Below are 27,965 nucleotides of genomic sequence, written 5' to 3'. Positions count from 1 at the left end.
TTATTTCATTTAACCCTCACGGCCATCTTGTGAGGCTAGCACTATTACTATCCTCTCTTCATGGGTGAGGACGCCGAGGCTGGGGGGAAGGACTCCCCGGAGACTAACAGTGACTGACAGAGCCAGGATTTTGAACTCAGGCAGTCTGACTTCAGAACCCAAGCATAAAGTATTACTAGAAACAGAATTCGGCTTTCTTCAGTCCTAGGTCAGGGCTCCACTCCGATCATCCACTTAGTCTTGTTGTCCAAACCTCTCCCAGCTGATAGCTGTGAGCTGAGGTAATTCTTTGCTAAACTTGTAGCGACTCTACATCTGGCTTTAGCACATCAAGAATTTTAAGGGGCGCCTGGATGGCTCAGTATGTTGAGCATCTGACTTCGGCTCAGGTCCTGATTTCATGGTTTGTGAGTTTGAGCTTCGCATTGGGTTCTTTGCTGTCAGCACAGAGCCAGCTTCAGATCCTCTGTCGCTCTGTCTACCCCTCCCCCATTTGCACTCTCCCTCCCTCTCTCTCAAAAATAAATAAAAACATTTAAAAAAAGAATTTTAAAAACTGGGCCATTTTAGAATACCCTTGCACTCAGGCAATCGTAAAGGTAGGAAAGTATCAAGCTTGCCACTGCAGAAGAACACGAGGTGGCTTTCAACAGGACCCTCAGCAAAGCCCCCTGCTGCAGTGACCAGGCAGGTTCTCTGGCTTTGCGCCAGGGCTGCTGGAGCTCCATAACTCACTGTGAAAGCAACCCCTGGTCAAACTTTGGTGTCCTGGGGGCTACAGATAGTGGCTTCCGAGACAGACCCAAAGGAACTTGGCTGTGACTTTGGTTTATTCCCTGTAGCAAGCACAATCTCCAGCTTGGGTCTCTTACCTTGCTTTCCTTTCTAGGCAGCTGCTCCCGGTGGCACCAGCTTTCCTCCACCACTTGCCAGTCTGCGCAGCATGTCAGGTGGGTCAAGTTTTCCCAGGATCCGGCCATCCATTTTAGCCCTTTTCTTCCAACTGGTTTCCTGAAATTGCGAGAAGCCTAAAACTCAACTTCTTTGAAAGCAAGTATCCTGGAGCCAGGGCTGGCTCTCAGGGACATCACCTACCGTCATGCTGGCTTGTCTGGTCTCCACTCTGTTCCCCGCCTCCTGGGCGCCCGGCCGCATGTCCCCTCCACGTCGGAAGCACAGCTTCACCTGCAGCTTGCTTCTAAGGCCCACCCTGCCCAGGCCAGCTGTGTATGAGATTTATAACTGAGGCCGGACATACAGAGAGATATGGTAAAGGGCAATAAAAAAGAGCATGCTAACTTTGAGGGCTCATTAAATCACCCGACTTCATTCCCATTTTCTTATTCTTGTCTCTTTTCGTTCTTAGGAAGGAGTACCTTTAATAAATGGGATGTTGTTCTCCCAGTATCCTTGGTTTCCTAACTGCAATCATGGTTTGGGGGGGTTGGTTTGGTCACGTTCCAAACTGCCTGCTGTAAAAACACAGCCTACTTGTCAACTCCCATTAACCAAAAAGGGATACTCTGAATCTGACATCTGGTTGACAGAAGGCCCCACACTACCAATTTAAAGAGAGGGGCAAATCGAAGAACTGATTTAACTTCACTCCCCTGCTTGGTCTAGGAATAGCAGTATTTCCTGTCAGCCAGACAGCAAAACCAAAGCTGAGCTGTGTTCTGGCCATAAATTCTCCTCCTTTTTCAAGGTCAAACGAGTTCAGGCCAGTGTTGGTCCCTAGGCTGAGTGGCGCTAACTTGATGCTATGGAAGTCTCCTTTACCACCAGCCCTTTGCAGCTCTGCCGCCTCCTCTTATTGTGGTGGAACACTCTAGAAACTCAAAGGACCTAGAGAATACCAGTGACCTCTGCACTGGGCATTCATTACCAGGAGAAACCCAAACCCACCACTCTGGGCTACCAATTCCCCAAGGGCCATTTATTTAGCGGGGTTGCCCTGGGTAACCCCATCCCTGCTGGAACTGTAAAAGCTTCTATCCACTGAGCAAAGTCACCACCACTGGTTTACCCGCCCCTTGGCCGGCCTGGCTGAGCTGGGCCCATAGAACAAAAAGTGGGGTGCTCAGGCTCGGAGGAGCTCCCCATTCTGCAGCCCACATAAGTGACCTCTGCTTCTCTCTCAGGTTTCCCCATGGGCCCCAAGGCCTCCAGAGGGTTCTTCCCTTAACTGTCTTGGCCTCTGCAAGGGCAAGAAGACACCACCACCAAGAAGGATAAAATAAGTTTTTATTTATAGTCTTATAGTAAAGGGGAAAGCCTTAACTTGCAAGACAATTCTTGGGCAGTATGTACAACATACTTTTTATTTCCATGGAATGGAATCAAACACGGACTGAGACTACAGAGTACACACTAGAAATCAGCAAATGCCAGGAACGGAGTAGGAAAAAGACAAAGAAATGAGGCCTACACACACAAAACCCTTCACTGGGATCTGCTGACCGCAGCCAGGACCAGGGCTGGATCACAGCCTGGGAACGGGTCCCAGGACAGTTGAACAGGAACAGGAACAGGGTCAGGGTGGGGAAGGGTCCGCACTGGGGTGCGGGTTTAGTACCAGGTAAATTGCTCTTGGTATTTACATACAAAATCAGTTGGCTCTATTTCTTAGAAATACACACGGAAAGAAAGGAAGATTTGATCATTACTTTATGAATCTGTCGCTTTGCAATACCGACATCATCAGAAATAGGGACAATTCACTCAGATTCAAATTTCAGTAGCAGGAAATAAATAGCAAAACATCATCACTGGCCCTCAATACAAAACCTCTACCGACCTGCTCCTCCCTCCTTGTCCCACCCCTACCATCCCCTGGCGGCTGCCACTTCTCTCCCGCCCGCGGTTCCCCACACATACCGCCGAGGGTCACGCACCCTCCCTAAGGCTGGCTGTGAGAAGCAGGAGTGAAACAGGCCAAAGACTCTGTGCTGCAAATGTGTCCCCACTTGTTTTTATACCACAAACTTCTTCAAGGACTGGCCTTTCAATAGGAGCGATAAATAGCTTTTTAGAAAAAAAAATATCCTTAAAAAGAAGGGGGATTATTAATTCTGATTACTCCAAACCGGTCATCTTCTTAAAGTAGAGCAGTCCACAGATTCACAAAGTCTATCAAACGGTGAGGTGAGGGTGGCCTGGGAGGGGCAGGAGTCCTCCGGGCATATGCTCGGCAGGGCTGGAGGAGCTGGTGGGTGGTCAGGACACCATGTGCTCAGAGGTCCGGCCGGCCGTCTGTCCTCCACAGAAAAAGCTGCCAAGTTGGGGTATTTTGGTTTATAAATTCCTGGTGGGGACAGGGAATCCCTGAAGGGAAACAATAAAAAACAAAACAAAACAAAAAAAAACACAACTTGTGGAAATGGGGAAGGAGAACGAGAGCTGTTGTCCAAGAGCTTCTACGTAAAAATAATATTAAAAAAAAAAAAGAGGAAAGAGGAAAAAAAGAGTCTCTTAAATGGTTCTGAGGGTTCTAAGGATGAACTGAAAGGAGGATGGGACGATGGAGGAGACAGACAGTTTGTATTGCTGGCCTGCCCCGCAGAGCTTAGCTGGCCTCCATCCGGAGCTTCTTCCTGCTTTGGGGCTCTTCAGGCTCTGACTCCGAGGTGGAGTCTGAGCCTCCATCGAAGGCAGAGATGGTGCTGCCCTTGGCGTTGGTGTAGAGGCTGTTGTCTGAGGAGGGGTAGTTGGTCTGCAGTTGGGCACTCGACCTCGCCTTCTCCAGTGCACGGACTGAAAGGCAACCAAGCGAGCGGGTTACAGCCTTCTGGAGACTAGGGGAGCAACCGAGTCTCAGCTCAGGGTCCAGCCTGTTCTTCCGAAGGGCTTGCTGGCCCCCGAGGCTCAGGGTGGCTCAGAAGTAACTCCCTTCTGGTGCCTGTTCCACCTACACACTCACTGCCCTCCTCCTTTCCCAACCAGACCTGGGGGCCCAGTGGACATTGGCCAGCCACTCTGCAATGCCTCCCAACCCTAAAGAGAAGGCTTGTGATATCACCATCCTGCCATGGAAGTCGAGTGTAGAGACAGGAGCATAAGCTCCCTGTGGGACCCAGCAGCACGATGACAGAGGAGAAGCTGGCCTGGCAATGCCAGGTTCTGCAAGGGTGTGAAGGCCACACAACAGCAGGAAGGGATGACATAAGATGTGTCAGCCAAAGAAAAGTTCTGGCTTAGCTCTCTCGTATAAGATCCACTTGGAAAGACAAGCTGGACACTTGGAAACAAGTCACCAATACACACAGCATACCTGGGCCTCTCGACACACAGCCCCTACATGCAGGCTGCATGGCCCAGTAACCAACCCAATGCTGCCCCCCGCTGCCCATCCCTCGGGGTTCAGCTCATCTGGAGCCTGTAACGTCAACCCATTCATTTTATCTTATTTTATCTTATCTTATTTTATTTTATTTTATTTGAGGTGTTCTAACCCAGGTGGTTACTTGCATTTCCTTTTACTTGCATCTTCCATGAGGGAGGAAGAGAAGTGAATTCCCCAGGAACAAAGAACTTGATCAGCTCTCGCTTTCCCCTGTGGTTGTAGGAAAAGGCGGGTGTGAGCATTGGAGAACAGCAAGGGCCTGGCCCATAGGCTGCCCTGATTGGACTACCATTGACAACAGGGAGGGCTCACTGTCCCTGAAAACCTGGAGTTTCTGGTACTTACACAGCACACTCCAATCCAAGGACCTCAAAGCTCTTCTGAGACACCTGATGCCAGGTGTGACCCTACTGCAGGCAGAGCACCTGAGCCCCGAGAAGGGGAAAGATCAGGTCAGAAAAAAGTCTCCAAATGTCCAACCCCTAGACTCCACTGTTCCCTCACTGGCGACTCAGGTCCTTCCTCAGGATGGTCCTAACACTCAACTATTCAGACTCAAGAAGCAGGGCCGCAGCCGCTTACGAGCACGCGCTCCATGGCTGGTTCTGGCCCTGCAGGCCCAGGTGCGAAGCCCTGACCTGGCCGGAGCACAGCAGGGCCGGTGCCCCGCCGGCCCCCGGGCTCACCTTGCTGCTCCAGGAGAGCATTCTGCCGCTTGAGGTCATCGATATCTTGCTGGTGCGTGTGGTTTTTCCTTCGCATGTACTGGATATACTCTGTGGCTTTGTCTAGGATTTGGGCCCGGGATGCCTGTTGCAATATGAAAAAAAGCAAAGGGAACAAAATAAAGACCTAGTGCAAGCGGTGAGGAGGAAACCATGCCTTTCTGCAACAGCAGCACGGGGGCATGGAAGCAGGAAGGGGAGGTGGGACAAGGCCGAGAAAACCCAGGAACTGCTGCCGAGAGCCTTCTGTGGGCCCGTCACAGTGTCAAGTGCTCGGCGCAGCTCACCTCGTGGCAGTGCTCTCTGAGAGGCAGCCCCGCCAGGAACCCGAGGCTCAGAGAAGTTTACTGGGTTAGTCAAAGTCACCAGCGGGAGAGTGGCAGAGCCTGGATTCAAACTCGGATCCATCTGACTCCTGAACTTGTGCTCCTCCCACATTCCCTTTGGTTCTTTAGGCTGCTTTCAAGTCTTCAGCCTGGCTGTGTCTGAAAACATTAAAATACTACTTAGCTGAGAGCTTAGGCTACTCAGTCTCTGCTAGGGTGTGACTACAGGCAGCTGGTCCAGTGAGACCAGAGCAAGATCTCAGTGGAGCCAGCTCAGAATTGGGGGAGGCTCAGAGTTCTTCCTCAGGGCCCCTAGACATCAGACAAACCCTGACTGTGTTAGTTATTTCCAAGTGAGCTGTGCTGCTGTGTCATCACTTCAGCCTTCCTGGCTGAAGAGACTTTTGTGAAAGCTGTCAGAGGTTGATGTCAACACAGGAAGGGCACAAGATTGGGCCATTTCAGGAAGCAACCACACCTTTACCACAGCCATGGGCAGCCTAGGCACTGCCCTGTTAGAGGAACAAGTTGATAAGCCATTAAAATGGATGTCAGGTTACTCTGCCCCTAAAGGCCAAACATGCCTGGAAGACTCCCTCCAGGTTGCAAACATGTTCGGACTTACTCATGGCCAAGAAGTCAGCTAGCCAAACTGGTAGAATGGTCCAAAGCGAAGAGGACTGATGCCCAAGGCAGGCTCGTCTAGAAGCTGAGTGTGGCACTTGTGCCATGAGGCCCCTGAGTAGCAAAGCTTCTTACTCAGGGAAGGGCAGTACACGACAACTGTGTGTTACGATCCTGGCGGGCCCTAGATAACCAGAACACAACAGCGGGGTGGAAAGGCAAGGAAAACATCCACACTCAGGACAGCACAACTAAACCCACGTGTATTAAATGCTGACAATCTCACTTCATATACCTCAGGCTGGGCTGGGTATCCGAGAAGTTTGCAAGGCCTGGATTTGCTCACCAGTCCTCACAAGTACTGGAATTACTGTCCAGGCTTTCCTCTTATAGCATGCTCAAGAAAATTTCCTCAAAAGGAAATTGTTCATATTTAACCATCTTTTATCTGGTGTAAATTATGTGCAAGGAACTGAGCAGACACTGTGGGGAAACAAAACCTGTCAGTCATGACTTCTTTACCCCAGATGCTTACTTACTATCTAGCTGAGGAGATAAATATATCTTCACACGGACAAATCACAGGGCAGCACCAAGTGTAACTTGAGTAGTACAGATTAGAAAGGCCACGGGAAAGATGGCTTCTGGCTGGGGTGATTACCTACTGTGTGCCAGGATGGGCCTCGGCCTCTGTGTGCGCACGGGCACACACACGCATGCTCCCATCTGAAACAGTGAACCCTAGTCTAACCCAGGGTGCCGTCTGTGGGAACAGGTCACTCTGGGCAGGGAGAAGAGCACAGTAAGCGCTTGAGAGTGAAGACTGGGCCAGGTGTGGAGGAGGAAGGAGAGCACCTTGCCATGGGGGCTTGCAATTCTGGCTGCAAGGCTGCTTCAGGTGCTGTTCCCCATTTCTGCTGAAGGCGACTTATTAGGTCTAATTATTAGGGGATAAAATGGAAAAAAAAAGGATATAATTAGAAAGGACTAATGAAAATACTCTGCTTCTGTGGATACTAGAGATGGAATTTTTTTAAATGTTTATTTTTGAGAGGAGGGGGGAGAGAGAAAGAGAGTGTAACTTGAGGAGGGGCAGAGAGAGAGGCAGACACAGAATCTGAAGCAGGCTCCAGGCTCTGAGCCGTCAACGTGGGGCTCAAACTCACAAGCCGTGAGATCATGACCTGAGCCAAAGTTGGACACTTAACAGACTGAGCCACCCAGGCACCTCTAGAGATGGAATTTAAAAGCAGCACTGTAGGACAGGTGGCAGAGTGGCGAGGAAGAGGTTAGGCATCCAGGAGACAGCTGCATCTGGACTCTGTCATTAATGCACTCTGTGACTGTAGAGAGCATCTTTCTGTTTCTGTGGCTCTTCTTTTTTTTTTAAGCTTATTTATTTATTTTGACAGAGACAGAGATAGAGTGTGAGCAGGGGAGGCGCAGAGAGACAGGGAGAGAGAGAATCCCAAGCAGACTCCGCTCTGTCAGCACAGTAACTGATGTGGGACTCAATCCTAGAAACTGTGAGATCATGACCTGAGCTGAAATGAAGAGGGGGATGCTTAACCGACTGAGCCACCCAAGCGCCCCTCTCTGTGGCTGTTTCTTATCTGACTAGAAATGCTCTCAGACCCCAACCAGCCCTCCAAATGCTACGTACTCCATCAATGATCCAGTGGCTGTGCATATTTCCATGCCAGTCTCTAAGTTTGACTATTTTTTCAACTAACAGTTCCCAGAAAGCAACACTGGCCCTTATTTAACTACTCATTTGCAGCTGGGACAAGGGAAAAGAAGTAAGATTGCAAGACTCTTACTGAAATCCCACACTGAGTAGCAGCCTGTGTGTGACCAATTTCTTCTTCACATATTTACACATGAAAAAATGAAAGTGAGCAGTAAGCACAGCACAACAAACCAAAGTGGGAAAACGATCCTGTGAGGGGCACAAGTTTCCATTTCAGGCGAAGATAAAATTCACAGATGCTCAGAACACAGAGGTCCCCAAAGAAGGCGGGATGTGTATACACCCAGCTCAAGGCCTCCAGAAGGCTAAGCATGGCCCTTCTGCTGTCCCTTGCTGAAAGCAGGAGCGTCCCAGGCTGCCCCTTAGCAAGTCCAAGAGAATGGTTCAATTAATTTTATTTGCCCGTCCCAGAATACTCACCAAGTAAAACCCAATGAAAAACTTAAAGCACAAAATATATAATTCTCTCAAATTTACATGTGTATCTAGTCTGGAGGGTTGGAAGGAGAGCAAAAGGTCTAAATGCAAAATGAGAAAATGCTAGACATCTAAAATCCCCTCTTCCTGGTTTTCCAAAACATATGATCACACGCCTGGCCACAAGATTAAGGTGTGGGGCGGCCCTTTGTGCCTTTAGGAGTTTCTACTATGTGAACAATAAGAAAGAAACTGACAAGTACCTTGGGCTTTATGGTGGGACTGTGGAGCGGCCCCAGGCTTTAGGGCATGGACTACGGAATGGCCCCGGACTTTTGGTTTCTGTTTTTTGAACTGCATGGTTAGCTGAGTCAGCAAGCTGTGCGTGAGTGACTGAGCAGAGAGAACTTGGTAAGTCAATGTGTCCAAGGATGGACTGTTGCCTTTGGATGCCTGGTAGGGACTGGGATACTTTTCTCCCTGCTAGTTTTTATGGTTAGGAGGCACTAATTCTGATCCTGCCTTTCTGAGCAGAAAGCGATCTCTTTAATGGTCTGGACACAGCCCCGAGACAGCACACACTGTGGCTGGGGGGACCAAAGAGGTGTTGGGCCTCTTACGTGATGGTGCAAGCTAATGCCAGTGGCTCCTCTCATTCCTCCTTCACCTCTGGGAGCTGTGCAACAACTCACTGGCCAGCTTTGCGGGTCCTGTTCCGAAGCCCCAGCTCCACTACAGCAATACGAATGATGGCGAGCATACTCAGGGCAGCAGCTGACACTTACTGAGGAAGTGCCAGGCATCATCATACAACCTTCAGATGTAGTATTTCCCCTTTTTATAAATGAGGAAACAGCGGCACAGAGCTCGAACTTGCCTAGCTGTAGGTAGCAGAGTCAGCATTTGAACGCAGGCCTCCAGGACACCTCTATTTTGGGAGCACAGAGGAAACTGCAACTAATAAAAAGCATGAACAGAAATGCATCGACAGCATGGTCAGAAAGGAGAGGCTGAGCAGGAGGGAAAGGACTATGAGTCATGTGGTTTGTCTACAAGGATGTCGATCAGACCCAGTGAGGATGGTTTCCGTGGAGGAGTCAGAGTTTAAAGAAACCACCCCCGCACAGTTAATGAGTGCAGGGATAGAGCTGAAGCTGAAGACTAGTTGTTTTTTTTTTGATTTTTTAATGTTTTTTATTTATTTTTGAGAGACAGAGAGAGACAGCATGAGCAGGGTAGGGGCAGAGAGAGAGGGAGACACAGAATCCGAAGCAGGCTCCAGGCTCTGAGCTAGCTGTCAGCACAGAGCCTGACGCAGGGCTCGAACCCACGAACCTGTGAGATCATGACCTGAGCTGAAGCCAGAAGCCAGACGCTTAACCGACTGAGCCACCCAGGTGCCCCTGAAGACTAGTTTTTCAGAATTAGGTTGAAAAAGTAAGAAATGAAAAAAAAAAAAAAAGTAGCTTGTTATAACAGCAGCATTGAAGAAGATTTCTTTTTCTTTTAAAGACAAGTAAAACCAAACAGGCTTCTAGAAGAGAAGAAGCAAATAGAAAAAGCCTGTGGATGCAAGACAGCTTGAGAGAACTGACTGAACCTGACCCCAGAGGAGGGGAAATGCCAACCTCAACAGTGTGGTTGGCCTCATTACCTAACACGGGTAAAGCCAAAATGGACAAAGAAGACCCGATGTGGTGTGGCCAAGGGGCCAGCGGGTTCCTGACCCTTCTCTAGCTTGTACACAGCAATAAGGAGACAGAAGAAAGGGCCAACCCAGCCTCCTGAGACACCCTGTTGAATAGAACTCCATTTGGGAACACAGTGCACCCACCTCATGTGTTGCAAGAAGCGACTACATTATTTCACCATCGGTTTCATTCTAATTAGAACCTTAAGGCCCCAAATGTTTCTTGAAGTAGTTAACACTGACATTAGGATAAAATCCAAGGTTACTAAATTCCATTTAAGGCAGCAGCTCTCAAAATGTTTTATATATGGCAAGAGTTCCACATGTTTCTGGAGATGTAAAGCTTATTACAGTAGTCTGGATTTGTGTAAAAAGCCACGTTGTTTTACAAAGCAGGTGGAGAGAGGTAAGGAAGAGAAGAATAGTGCTAGAATGTTCACAGTAGGAATACCCTTGCTAGTCTGCTAGTCCCTGGGGTTCTAACCCTGACTTGCTTGAGAAGTAATCACCTTAGTTGTATTTATCACTTTTCCTCCACTCTCAAAATCAGATGTTACCACTGCCTTGTTCCCTCAAGAACCAAAAGGCCATGATCTGAGGAATAAAAAAAGAACTACTGCCTGACTCACTAACTGATAATTTGCTTTGCACTACATATTTTAGGAAACAAAACTGTTATTTTCTGATACCTTCCACAAGCTTTTACACATATTATGGTAAACAGAAAGCTAGCACAAAGCCTATACACATTTCCATTTGAATAGCTGTCTTCTGAAAATAAAAATTAAAGATTCTGCACCATACATCTGGGCCTGCATTAAAGTAGTTCATTCCAAATTGGAACCCCCTTCGATGCCAACAAGGGAGGCTGTGGGATCATAGCCACCCTCAAACTTTCCTGCTGCCAGACCCTCCCCAGCCTGAAGGACCATTTTGTTGCTTACGATGGGAATGCAGAGCTATCATACCCTTTAAGGGGCTTAAAGCCAGAAGTCAGACATTTGTTTAAGGGTCAACACAAATCCTGTTTCAAAAATATTGTGCCCTTGGTAATTTGAAATGAGGGTGTGACACTTGTTCATCGAGCTCTGACCATGAAGGACAGGAGCACACATTCACCAAAGAGGAAATACAACAAGTAAGTAAACATGTGGAAAAGGATTTACTCTCCCAGGTGATAAACAAAACACAACATTCATTACTACCTTCTGCCTACTAAATTAATTCCCCCTCCTCAAAGAAATTCCAGTGATGGTAATACTGGTACTTTCAGAACACTGTCAGAAGACTAGCCTTTTGAATTTGCTTTAAAGAAATGAAGGAATGAAGACATGAAATAATCCTCTTTGGAGACATTCTGACAACACACGGCAAAATGTTCTTACTCCTAGACCTAGCAATCCAACCTCTAGGAATCGATTCTATGGTAACAGTCACCTGCAACAAAATGGTCATCACTACATTATCTATAAAACCAAGAAATGGGAAACAACCTAAATGGCCAACAGAAACATGCCTAATGGCTAAATAAATGAACACTTTATCAGCTGGGCAAAAATCACGGTACATGAAAACAGCAAGCTGTAACATTTCTCCAAGTAAAGCATGCAGACGAAGAAACCAGAAGGGAATACACAGACTGGTAATAGCAACATCTCCTTGCTTCTTAGCCTCCGTTAATTATTCCATGAATTTCTTAATAGCAGCTTTTTTGGGGGTAGAATTAAAAAAGGGAAGTTTCTTTTGACGTTCACTTCAAGAGGACACCTAATGTCAGTCATATTAAACTGGGGTGTGCAGTGGGGAGATAGGTCTTTGTGAACTGCATGGTCGTTCAAATAGCTAAAAGCACTTGAAATGTGACTAGACTGAATTAGGCTGTGCTGTAAGCATAAAATATATTGATTTTGTTGTAGTCATACTTATTTTTGCATACTAGGTTAAATAAAATACCTTATTAGAATTAACTTCATCTGTTATTTTACTTTTTCACTGTATCAACTAGAAAATTTAATTGCAGGGGTGCTGGGTAGCTTAGTCAGTGAAGTGTCTGATTTCAGCTCACATCATGATCTCACGGTTCAGGAGTTCGAGCCCCATATCAGGTTCACTGCTGTCAGTGCAGAGCCCACTTCAGATCATCTGTCCCCCTGGCTCTCTGCCCCTCCGTGTTTGCTCTCTCAAAAAATAAAGAAACATTAAAAAATTTTTTTTATCTTTATTTTTTAAATTTTTTAAAATAGTTTATTTTCAAATTGGTTTCCATAATACACCCAGTGCTTTTTCCCTACAAGTTTTTTTTAAACTGTATTGAAACTGTTATTTGTGGCTCACATTAAACATCTTTTGGGCAACACTTGTCTTCAAATCTTAGAACAAAGGAAAGGCTGTTGGTGTGTTGGAGGAAGGGGGAGGTTTTCTTCCCATTTTCCTAAAATTTTTGCAATTTTGCTTCAAGGAAAAAAGAAAAAGTAATGCTGAAGGAAAGCCCCAGGAACCACCTGGGTATCCTTCAAATCTCAAGGTGGAAAAGTGTCAGGTGCAGTTTTCTGGCTCTCTAGTCCTCTCTACAGGAGTGAATCCTCCCCTGCTCTGCACTGCAGAGACTTCCAGAAGAATGGACAAGGGTTCTTCCCTCAAGAAGCACGCCCTTTAGTTAGGTGATCAGTCACAGAGAGAAGAGAGACACAGGAAGGGCCCCCTGAGGCCCATGACTACTGGGGCTGATGGGGGAGAGATACTGTGGGGTTCTCGGGGCAGTGAACGGCTTGATATGGGCCGCAGCGGCAGGCAGGCAGGCAGAGGCGCCCCAGCAGGGGAGTGCACAGGCTGGGGACCCCTGTGAGTGGGCCTCTTCACTGCGAAACCCTGACATCATCTGGGTGGCAGGGCTGGAGGTGGACCTTGAGAAAAGGAACTCCCAACAGGTGACATTGCTGGGGAAGAAGAGGAGGGCGGACACTGCTCCACAGTCAGGGAAGGCAGAGAAGCAGCAGTAGGGCACGGGGGCACCTTATTTAGAGAACATAAAATGCCAGTTCTTACCTTGAGGGGCACTGAAAAGCCCTGGGAAGGTTTTCAGCAGCACAGAAATACAGTTTACAAGGCATTCAATAAATCAATACACTTAGATTTACTGAACCCAGGGATTTAATGCAGACTTGGGCAACTATGGACAACAAATTTAAGGTAGGAAATTAAATTTTTGAAAAACCTAATTATGAAGAAAATCACTGCCCAGATTGGAGTCTGGGCAGGTAATAATGAGCAAGGCAGTGAAATGGGCAGGGTTGTGGCTTATGTTTCATCTAAAAGATAATCCCTTCAACAGCCCCAGTAGGATGTAGAAAACAGGGCTCCGAATGAGCTGCATGCCTTATGAGGCGCCCACGAGAATGAGCCTCTCCCCGTACAGCGTGGCCAGGGCGGCCAGGGGCTTCCTTCCTTCAGTGAACACTCACTCGGCACCCTGCTGTGTGCCAGGCCCTGAGGGAAGCAATACGGCCAGAAGCTGTTCCCCCTGCCTTCATGGTACTTTTTACGGTGTAGTGTGGGAGACGGGCAGACGCTCACCGAGTACCTGCACAGGCATAAGTACAGTTACAACCGGGGTACGCACCCTGGTCACAGTGCTGGGTGAGTTTCACAGGTTAACAGGAGACGGACCTTCAGCTCTAGGAACTGTCAGGTTCCCTGTTATAAGGGAGCTGATCGACACCTTAACATGTTAAGGAAGTGGGCTTTAATGGAAATGAAACAGACTAGCTCAGACTAGCTCAGTATTTTAACCTCTCATTTGATGCTCAGCATGTTAGCTTATTATTGCTAAGTGTTACATATAATCCTCTCTCCCAACAAGGGAGCAAGACCCTCATGAGAAGACACTATCATGCCTTTTAAACCTTTACAGCACTCACACAGGTCTTGGGTCTGAATGGCACAACCACGTTGGCTGACGCCGTTCTGTTCACGGACGGAGCAAGCCCGTGGTTTCCGCTGGCGCTCTCACTCCACAGCTCCGCACTGGGAACTACCACGTGCCCAAGTCTGTGGCAGGAGCTGACTGGGGCAGTGCCCTCATGTTTTCATCCAAAAGGGAAGATTCTGAATTTAGTGCTCACTAGAAGAAACCCCGGTTTTATCTGCATCTTAGGTCATGTCCTCTCTTTTGAACATAGCTCTATCCAGAAAGGAGAAATCCTAGCACAACTGCCTCAAAGACAAACGTTGAGATCAACACATTTAGGAAAAGATGTAAAAGATGAGAAACATCTGTAAACCACTATACTTCTACCAACGGCAATGTTGCAACAGAACCTTTTATCACTGAAGTCAACCACGCTGAGACCGTGTGATTGGATGCCAGGGCTAACTTACAGGGAGGAGGGCAGAATTACATCCCCGTGTGAAGGCAAACTGATGGGCTGGCCACCAGGTCTTGAACCCACATAAACAGGATGAGTTCAGTACCAGCAAGCCAATGGGTAACCCTCTCTAGCACCCAACTTACTGCCCTTTAAAGCAGAATAATTCTGTTCAAGAAAGTAAAGTCTCCTATAGAACAGCCGTTAGTTACTCCCTTACTCTGGCTGAGTGGCTGATGGTTCTGATCCCATTCATCTTTCCCCGTGGGATGTCCAGCGGAAGAACTACATGGAAAACAAGAAACTCAGAGTTCAAGAGTCTACTTGCTAACACTGGGAACTACGGCAAAACCCAAATGGATCACTGACTACAATCGTCTATTTCTCAGAGAAGCTATGTGAACTTGAAAATTGTACAGACCTAAATGATCCTCAACTGTCTGCACTGCAGTGGGACCTACACATGCCACCTCCGGGGAGAGTAGTCTAGTAAGAGCCCCTGTGTGACACACTGTCAAGACTGCTGGCGCTACCTTGAGGGAGCTCCCAAGGTAGAGACAAGATATAAGTACTGAAGCAAGATTTCTTCAAAATTCCCTTAAGTTGTTTATCCCTCCAGTGTGGTGGACAAATTGACCTTGGCAATCGGCAGTCCTGAGTTCTAGTCCCTGGTCAGCTACAGACAGGGATCATGATCTCAAACTTGCTTCCTCATCTCTGATCCAGTAATGATGGCAGGAACAGCAGTAATAGCAAATGTCCAATTCTATTAGCACAATACCTCAGAGAACTGTTGTGCTTGCTTTACGTTGCAACACAGACGTTGGTTATTGATTTTTTTACTTACACAGGTGACCACTTTTTATAATGTTTATGTTAACAGTAAGAATAAAGGAAACAGAGAATAGAGCTTGGGTCTCATATTTAAAGCTTTTTTTTATACATACAAGTATCCCCCATTCTTGATTAGGATCCAATTCACTCAGTACTGGTCTTGATTTAAAACTCAAAAGCCTTGGGACACATACAACAGATGATTCAAGTATTAAGTGAGAAGTCACCTGGAAGTGAAAATGCTTAAATCAAAGGAGACTGGTGGCCTTCCTGCAGGAATCCACTCTAAGCTTCCCCAAACTTACGATTATTTACACAATGTCACAACCTTAATTACTGCAATCCAAATCAAGAATTGGCCAATTTCCGTTGGTTCAAACACCCTATTTTTAAAAATCTGCAACATTTAATGAGCAGAGGGAAGACTGAGAGACAAAGCGTTCTTTCTGTTAGACTCCCTACAGCACCCATGAGACCATGCTGGCGGATAAGAAAACGACTGCAGACGGTGGAATTCAGATGGGAAGGGGCTCGGGGTGAAATACCTACATTAGAACACGGAACAGGATGCTGAAACTAGAAAGGGCCCTGGTAAATTCCCACACTAGGGCTTTATTAGTGGGCTCCACATAACCTGGCCCCTTGACCGCTCCTCTCCCCTAGTCCTGCTACTTCTCTGACCTCGTTTCCTGTCTCCATGCCTGCAGTTCCAGCTCAGCCACTGTGGCCTCTGCTCCGGACAGGCCCGGCCGTGCTCCCAGGTTCCTGCCTTGGGGTAGTATGCTTGCCTTCCCTTGGCCTGGACTGCTCACCACCAGACAGACGCATGGTTCCTTCTTTTGCACTTCCTTCAAACCTTTGTTCAAATGTTGCCTTGCCAGGTTTTTCTGGTCTACTGAAAACTGCAAACCTTCTTCCCCTGTTTAATTTTCTCCACAGCACTTGTCTGAAAGGCTATATATATTCTACGTTATTAGCTCATTTTCTATCTTTTCCTCACCAGAATAAGCGCTTCTGCTTGTGTGTTTTGTTCACTGCTGTCTCCCTAGTATCTAGAACAGTTCGTGGGTTGTAGAAAAACCTCAAATAAGCGTTTGATGAACAGTGAGTGAATAAATGAACTAGCCACAATGAATGACTATTCAGTTGAAAAGGCTACCAAATTCAAACCACCAACTTCCTTAAAGAAGAGTATTATGGCAATGCGAAACAGGCTACATAAGGAAAATGGCATAGCTGAGGTCCTATGACCAACCTCTCCCAAAGTGTCCTCAAACGTAAGAATGTCTAAGGATCGGCTATCTGCTTGTTATAAATTACAGATCTCGAGGCCTCCCTCCAGAATGGCAGATTCAGTAGTGAACCTGACTGAGTGATCCCTAGGCCACTTCTTGGGGGACACTGCCTTGGTGCCCTTCGTGGTTAGATGTGAGACCTACGAGGAGGTTTGCTTCCATTTAGTTCACCAAAGTCGTTTTAATCGATACCATGGCATATGAGTAAGCACTGACTGTCAACAGCTCAAACCAGCACAAGAGATAATCCTTTGCATGTGTGTACTTTGACTAAAAGAATGAGTCTGTCTGCCCCATCGTGAAGATTTCCTGTGCTGCTTAGACAGTGTTGTGTCTAGGAATGCTGTTATTCTAGGTAAGCACCTCAGTTCAAGGACACTTAAACCAAGTCCACATTAAGTAGGCCTAACCCATGACAAATTCTGGTTTTGCAATACTAGGTATTCACACGGCCTGTTTTGTGTTTTCATGAAGGTCAGACTTCCTCCATGCTCCAGCCACATAGAAGGCCACACCTCAGATAAGGTATAAAGCACATGATTTACCAGAGTGACAGTACAAAGTGAAACTATATAATGGTTCCAACTTGGGTTCTGGATAACCAAACTCAGGACCAACCCACAGAACTAAATCAGGAGAGCCACGGGAAGTATACCTGAGAGCAGTGATTTTTCTTAAAATAGCTGTTTCTTTAAACACTGTATCCCTGAACAAAAACACACAGGTCCTCTTTCCAGTCCGCCACTTACACCACTGAATTGCTGCCGAGAGCAGCTGGCTGCATTGTGTGTTCAGGATATAACTGACTGTGCAAACAGATGTTTTTTCTAAATTCCAAGAAGTGACCCCAACCCATATGCTTTTTACTCAAAGCTTCCAACTTTGTTTTTCAAATGTAGAAACAGCTGGTGCCTACTTCTCCAGGGAAAACATTAGTTTCTGGAAGGCCTTCAGTGGGGCGGAGGGAAGCAGGAGAAGACCAGTTACTATTTTTGCTCCATTTCATAAGAACATGTCTCTTTCCTGAAGTCTTTTGTCCCATACATAGCTTAACATGCTCTTTACATGCCTTGAATAACAGCTCTTGGAACTGGGAACTGGTGTCCAGGTTGGTTGACCTGAGAGGTCTCATTTAAAAGAAGCACTGACTTTGAACTATACAAATGAAATTCTAATGGGGGCCTAGGGTATCACTAACCTCAGAAATCCTTAGTGTTATCCCAAACTTCTATGGGCTCCTCCCTATACTATAGTTATAATAAATTCTTGAAGGAGTAATTTTTCTTTTTATAAATAATACTGATTTTAAAAGATAACTCCTACGAATGTCTTATAAGCAGCTCCATTGCATGTGTCACTGTTTGCTAAGAACAGAGTAAGTGTGTAACGATACCCCGATACCCCAAGGAATCAAAAAGTAAGGAAACCATATAACCGGAATACCTGATGCCATTTCTTTCCAGATAGGTGAGTACCCTGGTAAGCCCCACGGCAAGTTCCAAGTTAGTTGTGGCCATCAGCTTTCTTGACAAACTCACCTTCTCTCCTTGGAGTGATGGGACCGAGTCCCGCAAACTGTGAAAGCTGTCTTTGATGTGGTCCCTACGTTTTCGTTCCAGTGCGTTATGATGAGCCCGTTTGTCAGCCTACAAGAATAGGAGAAAGAGCACATTAGCAATGTCACTCCTTTTGCTTGGTACAGGTGGGTGGGGAATAGCCTGGAAGTATATGCTGTCAGCGCTGTCCCTGGCGATTGGGCCGGGAAGGATTTGCCGAGGTGGGCAGTTAGGAGTCTCCAGAATTAGGATCTGCTAAAGGGGGAGAAAGGGGTGAGCAAGGCTTGCGACAGGAACATCCAAAGTAGCTCGATGCATCCAGCTCATGCATAAGTAAAATAAAAGTTATTCGTGGGGACAAAGTGTAACACTCCTGCAACATCAGTCATCCCCCTCACAACTTACTTATGTGACAAAACAGCCGCCAGCCAGTCCATGGTTAGGAAGTGACCAGGGAAAAGCTCCAGGGGGGGGCCCCTTCATAAAATGTGATCACCCCCACTGTAAGAGATTCCCCATGGTGGGTGTCCAGGAAAGGAGTAAGGTCACTGGTGCAGTGCTTTCCATGTGAAACCCATCACCATGAGTCTGCTCTGGGCTCCAGCTTGCTAAAAGGGACTAGTTTAAGTCCTACTCACCAAATTATACAATAGAAACTAAAACTTAAAGAAAACCCAGATACATGAATCTGAGATTATGACAGAGCTCATAAAGACACCAAACACATTCTGAGTTCCTGTTTTTTAAAGTAGATCCACGGTGCCATCCTGCCAAGGGCTTCCCCTCACACAGGCTGTGCCAGAAAGCTTGTTCTTAGACAGCAAATCATCTGACACCCACATGCGCTGAATAAATTTCCTCAGGCACCTGTGGCAGGTCAAGCTTATTTGGCAGTATCTAAATACCCACAGACCAAAGTCTTTATCCTGTCCTGCTTAGAATCACAAAGAACTATCAGCTGGAGAGGGACAAAGACTGGCGACAAATAAGAAGTAGCAAAATACACTGGCTTCAGGCAAAAGAGAGTGCTGGTGAGCACTGCAAGAGAGCTTCAGCAGGTCTCTAATAAAAGGGCATTTCCTCCAAATGGAACACAGACACTTAACTTAGTCTAAAGCAAGAACCTTGATCACTTCCACACTTTGGGACTTATGGAGTATAATATACTCTGAGAATTTACCCTGAATACACAAGGTTGCATTGAGCTACCCAGAGAGCGAGTCTATATATGGAAAATTCGGGTAGTTTTAACCTACTCAGATAGAGCACCAGGAATTTTAGATATGAAGCAACAAGAGTAAATAACTTGGCTCAGCACAAGAATGCCTAAATAAATCCTTGTACTAGACAAGATGCATAGACAAAAATCTATAAAGACAAGAGTGAATGAAAGGGCTTAGAATTCTGCTATAGAAGCTTAAGTCTGAGTCATTACAGAGGAAGAGGAGGCCGAGAGTGGCTCTGGTGACCAAAGTCACTTCCTGGTGTCTCAAGCACAATACCTCACCTCTAGTTCTGCTGAATCGGACACCTGGTTCCCACCAGAGCCATGGTTCTACACAGCACGGCAACTCATCTTCAGGGCAGATGCCTGGGCACTTCTAACACCCTCCTAATCTTGTTCAAGCCTGAATTCGTGGTAAAGTGCGTGTTTGCTGGACTCCAATGACACATGAAATCTATGGGGAAGCTAAGAGAATGATCAAGCTTGGAAACCAGGCAAATTAAGACTAGAGGCAGGTGTGCTGCATCACACAGTATTAGGACAGGAATGCCGATGCCTTCTAACAGCAGTACAGAATAATTTGAAAGTATTAAACGTATTTAAGCACCTAGTCCTTTTATAACTTACTGTCACCTCTTGTCACCTACATAGGTAAGGTGGGCTGGGTTCTAACCTTGACCATACTTAAAGCACTGAGAAGGTGGAGATGGCATCTGCCATCTACCTGCCTCTGCAGCATTTGCTACATACTCCATAAGATGGTTTATTTACATGCAAATTAATTGCCCAGCCTTGGTCTCCAGCAGCAGCCCAAGATACTCCTGTCTACTAAATCACCCTGATTCCTGGCCCTCTTCTCACCTTAAGAGCTATACACAGAAGCAATGACAGCAGAGTGACCCACAATTCCTCTTGTTGATACAAATAAAATCCTAATTGTCTGTTTTCTTTCTGGGAGAGTCCTGCAAATCTCAAAAGGTTAGAATCAAGTTGAACTTGGTTTCACGCAGGCCTGCACTAGAGAGGTGGAGCTAGGTATAATCGAACACCAAAACCATTCCCATAATGCACTACCCCCTTCCCATTCACTGAGCCCTGAAAGGACTCAAATGGACAAGTCTTTTGGTTAGAGGATTGTTGAGTGAACTTGGCTGTGGACCATCAGCAGAAATCTTGGCTTCTCATCTGGGGAGCCAGCCAAGTTTGAGAAGTTGGCTCAACAAGGAAAGGCAGCAGTCCACTGCCTGGTAGAAAGCCTAGGCTGGGGACTGTTGTTCTCGAAGTAGTGGATGGAATTTCTGTGGTGATTCCAGGCCCAATTTAACTAGCAGAAGGGTAGAATCTTAGACCAATCCCTGCAGCCATGACCGTCCCCAAGCGGCTACTCTTAACCAGAGTCAATTTCAAAGCTCTCAAAGACAATGGCAATGATGTATTTTCTCCTCCCTGGGCCTCATCTGAAAGAGCAAGTTAAAAATATGCAGAACTAACATGCCTAACTCCAGGCAACTCTAGACTAAATGATACCTCAAGTGGCTTGAAAGAGCAAATGAAAAACCTTTACACAAGGCTGAGAATCCTGTTCGGGAAACATTTCCAAACCACAGAGATCCATCCAGCCCGATAATAATGCTCCCCTGCCCCCTACTGTAAATCATCCAAATGGAGGGCCAGTTGCCAGGCTTATCACTGCTTTGTTAACAGTCTTCACTTGCTGGAAACCCTTTTCAAAGGGCCAAGATTTCAGAGTTGAGAGTGAAAAACAGGGTAAAGACTTGCAGTGTAAAGCATCTGAGATCCTCCCACAAACTCAAAACTAGTTAAAAAAAGGGGGGAGAGGGAGTGGGGTGCGCGAAGGGCCAATCAACTGTGTGTCTTCAATAAAGCCCAACTCAGAAATTAGCCAGCTTTCTGTTGCCCATACTGAGATGTGGGAGCATGACAATGAGTGGTGCCACACAAATCCTAGGGGACAGCAGAGGTGTTCTCAGGCTGCACAGTAGGCCCACAAACGACTTCCTCCTTACATCCTATAGGAGCAGTGGCTGGATGCCGCCACTCTGCACTACACTCAATTTGCAGTTTTTGCCAAAGAACCTTTTCTTCAGGGCATCGCAGGCTAACAGGAATTCTAAAGGGCTGTGGAGACTGAAGAGTGGCCCACAGATGCTCAACAGGAACTCCAGCACCAAATCGCTTCCAGCTTTGACATCTCTGCCAAGGTTTTTATTCAGCCTCTCAGTTTTATTTCCACCAAACTTTCCACACTGGCAGCCAGAATAAAAATCTTCACCTACAATTTGTTCACCTCTGACACTAACAAGCACGTGTATCTCAAGTGTTATTATATGTTGAAAGCAAACATTATTTTGTTAGCCAAGAAGTTGCTAAACTGGCAGGAGGTCATTCAAGCTAAGGAGGTCTGTTCAAAATCGAGGGAAATCTCTTTAAATGATTTCTTTCCAACTTACTACATAGAGAATGTATCTTCCTTCAAGGCCTTATATCAGTTCTAGCAGCCTTATTTTCTGCAAGGTCTATGCAGGCAAATAGCATGGGGGAAAAATGCTGAATTATTCAAGAACACATAAGGCTTTTGAGAATGATGCCATTTCCTTTGGGCTACTTGACATCTAATCCCATCTATAAGGAGAATCTTAATTCTAATACCAAAAATGCTCAGCATACACTGAGAGTTGCCCACTAAACATTTATTGCCTTTGGGGCGCCTGGGTGGCTCAGTTGGTTAAGCGGCCGAGCAGCCGACCTCAGCTCAGGTCATGATCTCATGGTTCCTGGGTTTGAGTCCTGCATTGGGCTCTGAGCTGACAGCTCGGAGACTGGAGCCTGCTTCAGATTCTGTGTCTTCCTCTCTCTCTGTCCCTCCCCTACTCATGCATGATCTATTTCTGTCTCATGATAAATAAACATTAAAAAAAATGTACTGCCTTTAAGAAATTCAAAGGTTGCATTTTAGAGGAGAGATAGTGTTCCTTATTATTAATAAGCTATTCTTCTTAAACACAAACATGGACAATATACAAGTTCAAAATTCTCATCAGAAAAGATCTATTTATTACTTCTGATGGGAAGCAGACAGGATAAATAAAACTGAATTTCTAAGCAACTTAGCTCATTTTAATCAACATGAAAATTGCAACATGAAATAACGGGCAGCTACAATGAGAAACCACTAAGGTCCTTAATAGTAAGATATAAATTTCAACTTCCCAATACCTCTCCTGCTAGAAGCCAAATGCCTGCTATATATTTCTAAAGTCTACTAACTACATGTTTGAGGCTTTTTTTTTAATCATTTGGTGCCTAAAAGAACTTGGAAATGCTATTATCCAAATATACTACCAAACTATAGCCATTTGAGAGAGTAAAAATGCCTTGGTCATGAAATTTTAATTGGAAACCAAGTTGGATTCTATGATCAACAATGTCCTCATTACAGGCATCTTAAGAAAGGACTTTAAAATATAAGAGCATCCTCTACTCTAACAAACAGGCATATTTAAGAAGGAAGCCTGACATTCCTGCACCAGTGTCACCACTCTGAAGCACACACAAATTACACGCAGCGTGTAGCACTTGGCTACGCAACTAATTCCAGGTAAAAGAGATGGCTTCTGAGTGAATTCCAATCTCAAAGATGACCAAGCTCATTCCTTCTAAATAGATTACAATTCCTAATGAAGAACAGAATGCTGGGAAGGGAAACATATTTCATACAAGGAAGGTCCACACGTGAAACGGCACAGATCTGCTTTTACACCCCCTATTAGATATGCTGTAACTCGAACACATTCAGCTGATATGAAGGATACTAAGTCTTGAGTTTCCTGACTAACACACTAAACCTACATTTCTTGTCTACTTTCATTTCTGTCTTCCAAAAGTAATTTCCCAAACAAAAATAAAATAAAAGGATTTACTTTGTATGAAACATACCTGTCCCAGAAAAGTTTCTTTAAAATGTAGCTCCCCCACCCTAAAAAGAGTAAGATAAACATCCGTGGGACTGTGAGATATATAAAATTTATTAATAAAAATATTGTTTGGGGTTATTTCCTTCAACAAAGCTTACTGGTCACTGGAGAAGCGGTTTTCCGTTTGCACTGAGGCAACAGAAAAAAATATTTATCAAATCAGTTTCACTTTCTGTTAGAGTTAGCCTCATTTCCTAACTATTCTTGCAGAGAATCTTATATTTCTCACACAGTAAGGCTGTAACTATTGTAGTGGCCTTATAAAAGACAAATGAGGGTCTCTTTTTACATTAGGACCCACAGAACCTTCTCCAAATAACTTGTTCAAAGTTCTCCTAGTCCTAAATATTTGATTGCTCACAGTCCTCATCCTTTTCTGAATACAATGCTTAAGAATAGTTTCCTCCAAATTAAAAAAAAAAAGTATACGATTTATACTAAATGGCAGGAAATAAACGGATATATTCACAGAAAAAAGACAAAAACCTGAAATCCTTTTTACCCTACTCGTTCACGACTGTTTGATATACCATAAAAATTTATCTATTGCCTCTTCTCTCCATGCTATTGTGATTATTTTGTGCCAGATAATGTTTCAGAGTCACAGCTGGGTGGCTCCATTGGTTACGTATCTGACTTTGGCTCAGGTCATGATCTCCCAGTTAGTGAGTTCGAGCCCCATGGAGGGCTCAGTTCGGACAGCATGGAGCCTCGAGCCTGCTTCAGATTCTGTGTCTTGCTCTGTCTCTTACCCCCGCCCCGACCCAGGCCACCTGTCCATACTCTGTCTCTCTCTTTCTCTCTCTCAAAAATAAACAAACATGAAAAAAAGTCTCAGCAAATAGATGTGTCAAATTAAAAGCAGAGTCAAATCCGCTGCCACTGCCCACTTCCCAAAAATCAAAGAGAAAGATCTTGGGCACCGTAACACCAAACTAAAAATATGTAGGAAAAACAATGACATTAGCATTCTAGGAGAGTGGAAACATTTTAATAATTTAAGAAAGCAATTTACATCAATACCCATGTGGATGGATATTTTGAAAAGCAGAAAGCTTTCAAGAACTGTAAGCCAAACTTTCACAAAGAAAACTTTCTCTCACTGGAAAGCCAACATAATTCTAATTCAAATAATGATTCTGCAAAGGAGGCCTAACCAATCCCTATCCAACTATGACCAAGCCCTGGGGTACATTTTATAACTGGAAACTTGGAGGGAAAAAAATGTTTTAAATAGACAGGATCCCAAACATGAAACTCCACAGTCACACCATTAAGGGTAACAGTAACTACAAAAAGGAACTGAACTTCCAAATACATGTGTTAAGGAATACTCTAAGGAAAAATAATCTTTTTTTTGGTGACTATTACCCAGGATAATTTTTAAAATCCTATGGAACAAGAGCATCCTCCAGATTTTATGGAAATATCATATATTTCTCAATAAACATTTTTCTTAATGCCTATCTGCAGAATGCCAACCTGCGGAAACTTTGCCTGCTCTAATGAATAGTAGGTACAAGGAAAGGGACATGCTTTTATCCCGTGATACCAGAGGCATCAAAGTGGCATCCTGCAAATTCTAACGGATCCCCAAACATCATTTCAAAAATTAGAAAAATAAAAAAATCTCAATTTCTAATCTTCAAAACAGGAAGATCTGGCAACAGTGAGGCCTCCCTCCCACATAACAACAACCCACTGGAGTTTGGTGGCTGTCTTTTCAGTAAAGACATGTGCTCTCCAGAGCCCAAGTCCTCACCTCTGCTCTCTACTTTATTCCTGATGATCTACTGCCTGGGCCCCCCGGAGGCATCTGAATTTTTGACTCCCCATTCTAGCAACTCTGTACTGTTCCCATCTGTCAAATGTTAAGCCACTCTGATGGACTTCTCTTCCTCCGGCTCTGATTTATTTTGTGTCTATTGTTTTTTTCTCTACTCTATTCATGGAACACCCACAGTACTGTCCCAGACTGGAAAGGCACGAGATCAGTGTCTATCTAAATCCATAGAGTATCTACTGAGAACATTAATATCAAAACCCTGAGAAATTACTGATAACATTGTATGGTCTCAACCACCACCTTTTAGGAAATCTATCTCTGCAATGCCACTCTTCCACAACAATTTTTCTATTTTCTTTACATCTCTCCTTCAACTCAAACAGGCTACAATAGGCTGGCTGTGACACTTTCATATTCAACCTTTGGTTCCTCTACAATTCTAATGTCTGCATTACAATAATACTAGGTTGTGCTAGATCATAGACGCCTATAGAAATCACATGACTTTTGGTTAAAGATGATTTTTCGCATGTGGCTTCTGCTTCATACAACTATGCATAATATGGTTTGGAACCTACATGTTCCAAAGTAAATCCGACAACTTTGCCCTGAAATAATACAATTGACTTCAGAATGACACATTTCTCATTTTACACTTACACAGTGACAGCTAGATCTCCCACCTGAAAGCTACAGAACGATTCATTTCTTTGCAAACAGCTCCTTTCACTCACCGACAGTCACTGAAACTTATAACCTGAGAGTCTAGAATGATGAGATTTGCAAACCCGCCCTCCCCACCTAGAACCCCAGAACAAGGCCCCGCCTCACCTTAGCGGTTAACAGGAGAGTTTACTACAATATTAAAAATAATAGAACAATCTTTTTCTCTCTGACCCCAAAAAGGTCTAGAACTGAACGGAAATGAAAATGAAATGGAGAGTAGGAGACGTACCGCAGATTGAAACCTCGGTTGCTCTTCCTGGAATAAGAGAGAAAAAAAAAATAGAAAATATAGAAGTTATTTTTACACTTCACATTCAATAATAAGAAAGAAAATGCCGGCGGCGGAGGAAGCGGCGGGTGGGGAGTCGGCCCGACCCCCCTCCCTCCCTCCCCACCCCTCGCCGACATCCCCCCCAGCGGGATCCGGTAGCGGGGCAGTGGGGTCCCGAGCACCGCCCCTCCTTCCGGGATCCGACTTCGGCCGGAGGGGATTTAGAGCACTGTCTCCTCCCCTCGCACCCAGGTCCGGGTATATGGGGACTCCCAACGCCAGTCCGCCCTCCCTCAACCCCCAGGATCCGGGCGTCACGGGAGGAGGGTGATTGCGGACCCAGGGGGCAGGTCCTGAGCGTCGTCCCCTTCCCCGGGATCCGGACAATGGGATCTCAGGCGCACCCCGTCCCAGTTCCCCGGATCCTGAGCGAGATAGGGTGGGAGCGGGAGGCCGCAGCACCCTCCTCCACTGGGGGAGGTGGGGGTCCCAAAGGCCGCGTGTCTCCTCCCCACCTCCAGTCCCAGAAGGCCGCTCCGGCTAGGAGCCTGGAGGGGAGCGAGCCGGGAGCGAGACGGAGGCGGTCCCAGTCAAGGGGGAGGGGGGAAGGGGAAGAGGAGGAGGCTGCCCGTCCCCCTGCCGCCGTCGCCCCGCGGAGAGCCCCGGCCGCTGTCCCCGCCTGACAACCCGCACGGGAAGGAAGAAGCCCCAGGACTCACGTCGCTCTCCACCTCGATGTCATCGTTATCGCTCATTTCCTACGGCCCAGGGAGCGGCCACTGCAGCGGCGGCGGGGAAGGGGGAAGGGTGCAGGGGAGGGGGAAGTCACCGACAACAACAAGCCGAGTCCCCCCACACACACACTCACTCACTCACTCACTCGCTCTCTCACTCACACACACACGCACGCACACATACACGCACACACACAACACGGGCGAGAACCACCTCCTCACTGCAGCACCGGATCAACGGCGGCACGCACGCCCGGTCGGCCCCCTGCCACGTGACCGGGCCCGTCACGCTGGGGCCGCCGAGACTTGTAGTTGTCGTCCCTTTGACTGACGGCCCAGCTAGAGCCAGAAAAACTATAAATCCCATAAGGCACTGCATATGGTCGTCGCCAGCCCAGCCTGTGGACGGAGCCCAGGGCGCCTGCGTGGCCTGTGGAGGGGGCGGAGAGAGAAGAGGCGCGATGCCTGTTGGGAGTCGTAGTCCACAGACCGCGAGTTGTCAGGAGATTTTCTTCCAGAGGCAGCAGAGGAGGCTGCTGGGAAGATAGGACACGTGGAGGGAGCTGGGGCTCCTGGAGCCGGGCATGGTCTGAGCGCTAGGCGCCGGGCCCAGGGGACAGGGTGGAGGCTCTGGGGGAGTAGCTGGCCGCCTAAATAATGCTGCCTTTTCTTGGTGCGACTAGTTTTACTTTGTCTTCTTGATGCCTGAGTTGCTCTGCATTGCGCCCTGGGGCGTAACCCGCTAGGGCCGGGATTGGGGCGGGGAAGTTGGGGGGCGCAGGTCCTGTTGCCACAGACCAGGGGGCGCGGCTCAGAATGCCCAAGAGTACCTTTGGGATCTGGCTGTGGGGAGGTGTCAATGGCAGGTGTTAAGTGGTGTTACCGGACAGGCAGGATAACCGGCCTCGCTGACGGACCGCTCCCAGCCTTGAGAATCTTGTATTTATTCATGCGGGGGTAACCATGCTTGCTACTCACCGCGGGGCTCCACCGCTGGGCTCCTGCATTTTTAGACCCCCGACCTTCAACAACCGTTTACGTGAAAGTAAAACCCCTTTTGAGTTCGTTGTCGCCTAGGTAGATTAGGGTATGCCCAGTTCAGAGTGCCATAGTTAACAATTGCAAAAAGTAACAAAACGGGAAACCGCACTCTATCCAGTTAAAATCATATTGAACACCTATGATACGCCAGCACGGGAATGTCATAATTTATGAAGCTGGACCCATCACTGATTTCATGCAGGTCACAACTGTAGAAACAAAAACAGTACCGCGGGGTCATCATTTTAAGAGCGTACAGCAAGT

At 46.5% G+C, this 27,965-nt stretch overlaps 1 protein-coding gene across 5 annotated transcripts; it reads right to left on the bottom strand.

Moving 5' to 3' along the window:
• Nucleotides 1-2,226: 2,226 nt before the first annotated feature.
• Nucleotides 2,227-26,917, bottom strand: MAX (MYC associated factor X). 5 transcript variants are annotated; one of them, XR_003913028.1, is made up of 6 exons: nucleotides 26,646-26,917; nucleotides 25,885-25,911; nucleotides 17,906-18,013; nucleotides 5,029-5,152; nucleotides 4,452-4,552; nucleotides 3,665-3,753 (listed from the first exon to the last, which is right to left on the bottom strand). XR_003913028.1 is itself a non-coding variant. In XM_029950989.1 (5 exons), the coding sequence occupies exons 1-5, from the start codon at nucleotides 26,679-26,681 to the stop codon at nucleotides 3,566-3,568; spliced, it is 483 nt and encodes a 160-aa protein (XP_029806849.1). In that variant the 5' UTR covers nucleotides 26,682-26,913; the 3' UTR covers nucleotides 2,227-3,565. The 5 variants fall into 5 exon arrangements, 2 of the variants coding, with proteins under 2 accessions (XP_029806849.1, XP_029806850.1); XR_003913029.1 differs by having other exon boundaries at nucleotides 3,670-3,753; nucleotides 4,468-4,552; XR_003913030.1 differs by having other exon boundaries at nucleotides 3,677-3,753; nucleotides 4,464-4,552.
• Between the last annotated feature and the right edge of the window lie 1,048 nt (nucleotides 26,918-27,965).

The sequence above is a fragment of the Suricata suricatta genome, chromosome 9 (genome assembly GCF_006229205.1).
Source record: "Suricata suricatta isolate VVHF042 chromosome 9, meerkat_22Aug2017_6uvM2_HiC, whole genome shotgun sequence".
Taxonomy (NCBI): Eukaryota; Metazoa; Chordata; class Mammalia; order Carnivora; family Herpestidae; genus Suricata; species Suricata suricatta.
This window is presented reverse-complemented; position numbering and strand designations above follow the sequence as displayed.

Coding starts and splice junctions, on each gene's coding strand:
- MAX (XM_029950989.1), bottom strand. CDS start 26,681: ATGAGCGATAACGATGACATCGAGGTGGAGAGCGAC. Junction 18,014..25,884: donor AACCGAGGTTTCAATCTGCG/GTACGTCTCCTA, acceptor CTATTCTTGTAG/GCTGACAAACGGGCTCATCA. Junction 3,754..5,028: donor TGCTCTCCTGGAGCAGCAAG/GTGAGCCCGGGG, acceptor GTTGCCTTTCAG/TCCGTGCACTGGAGAAGGCG.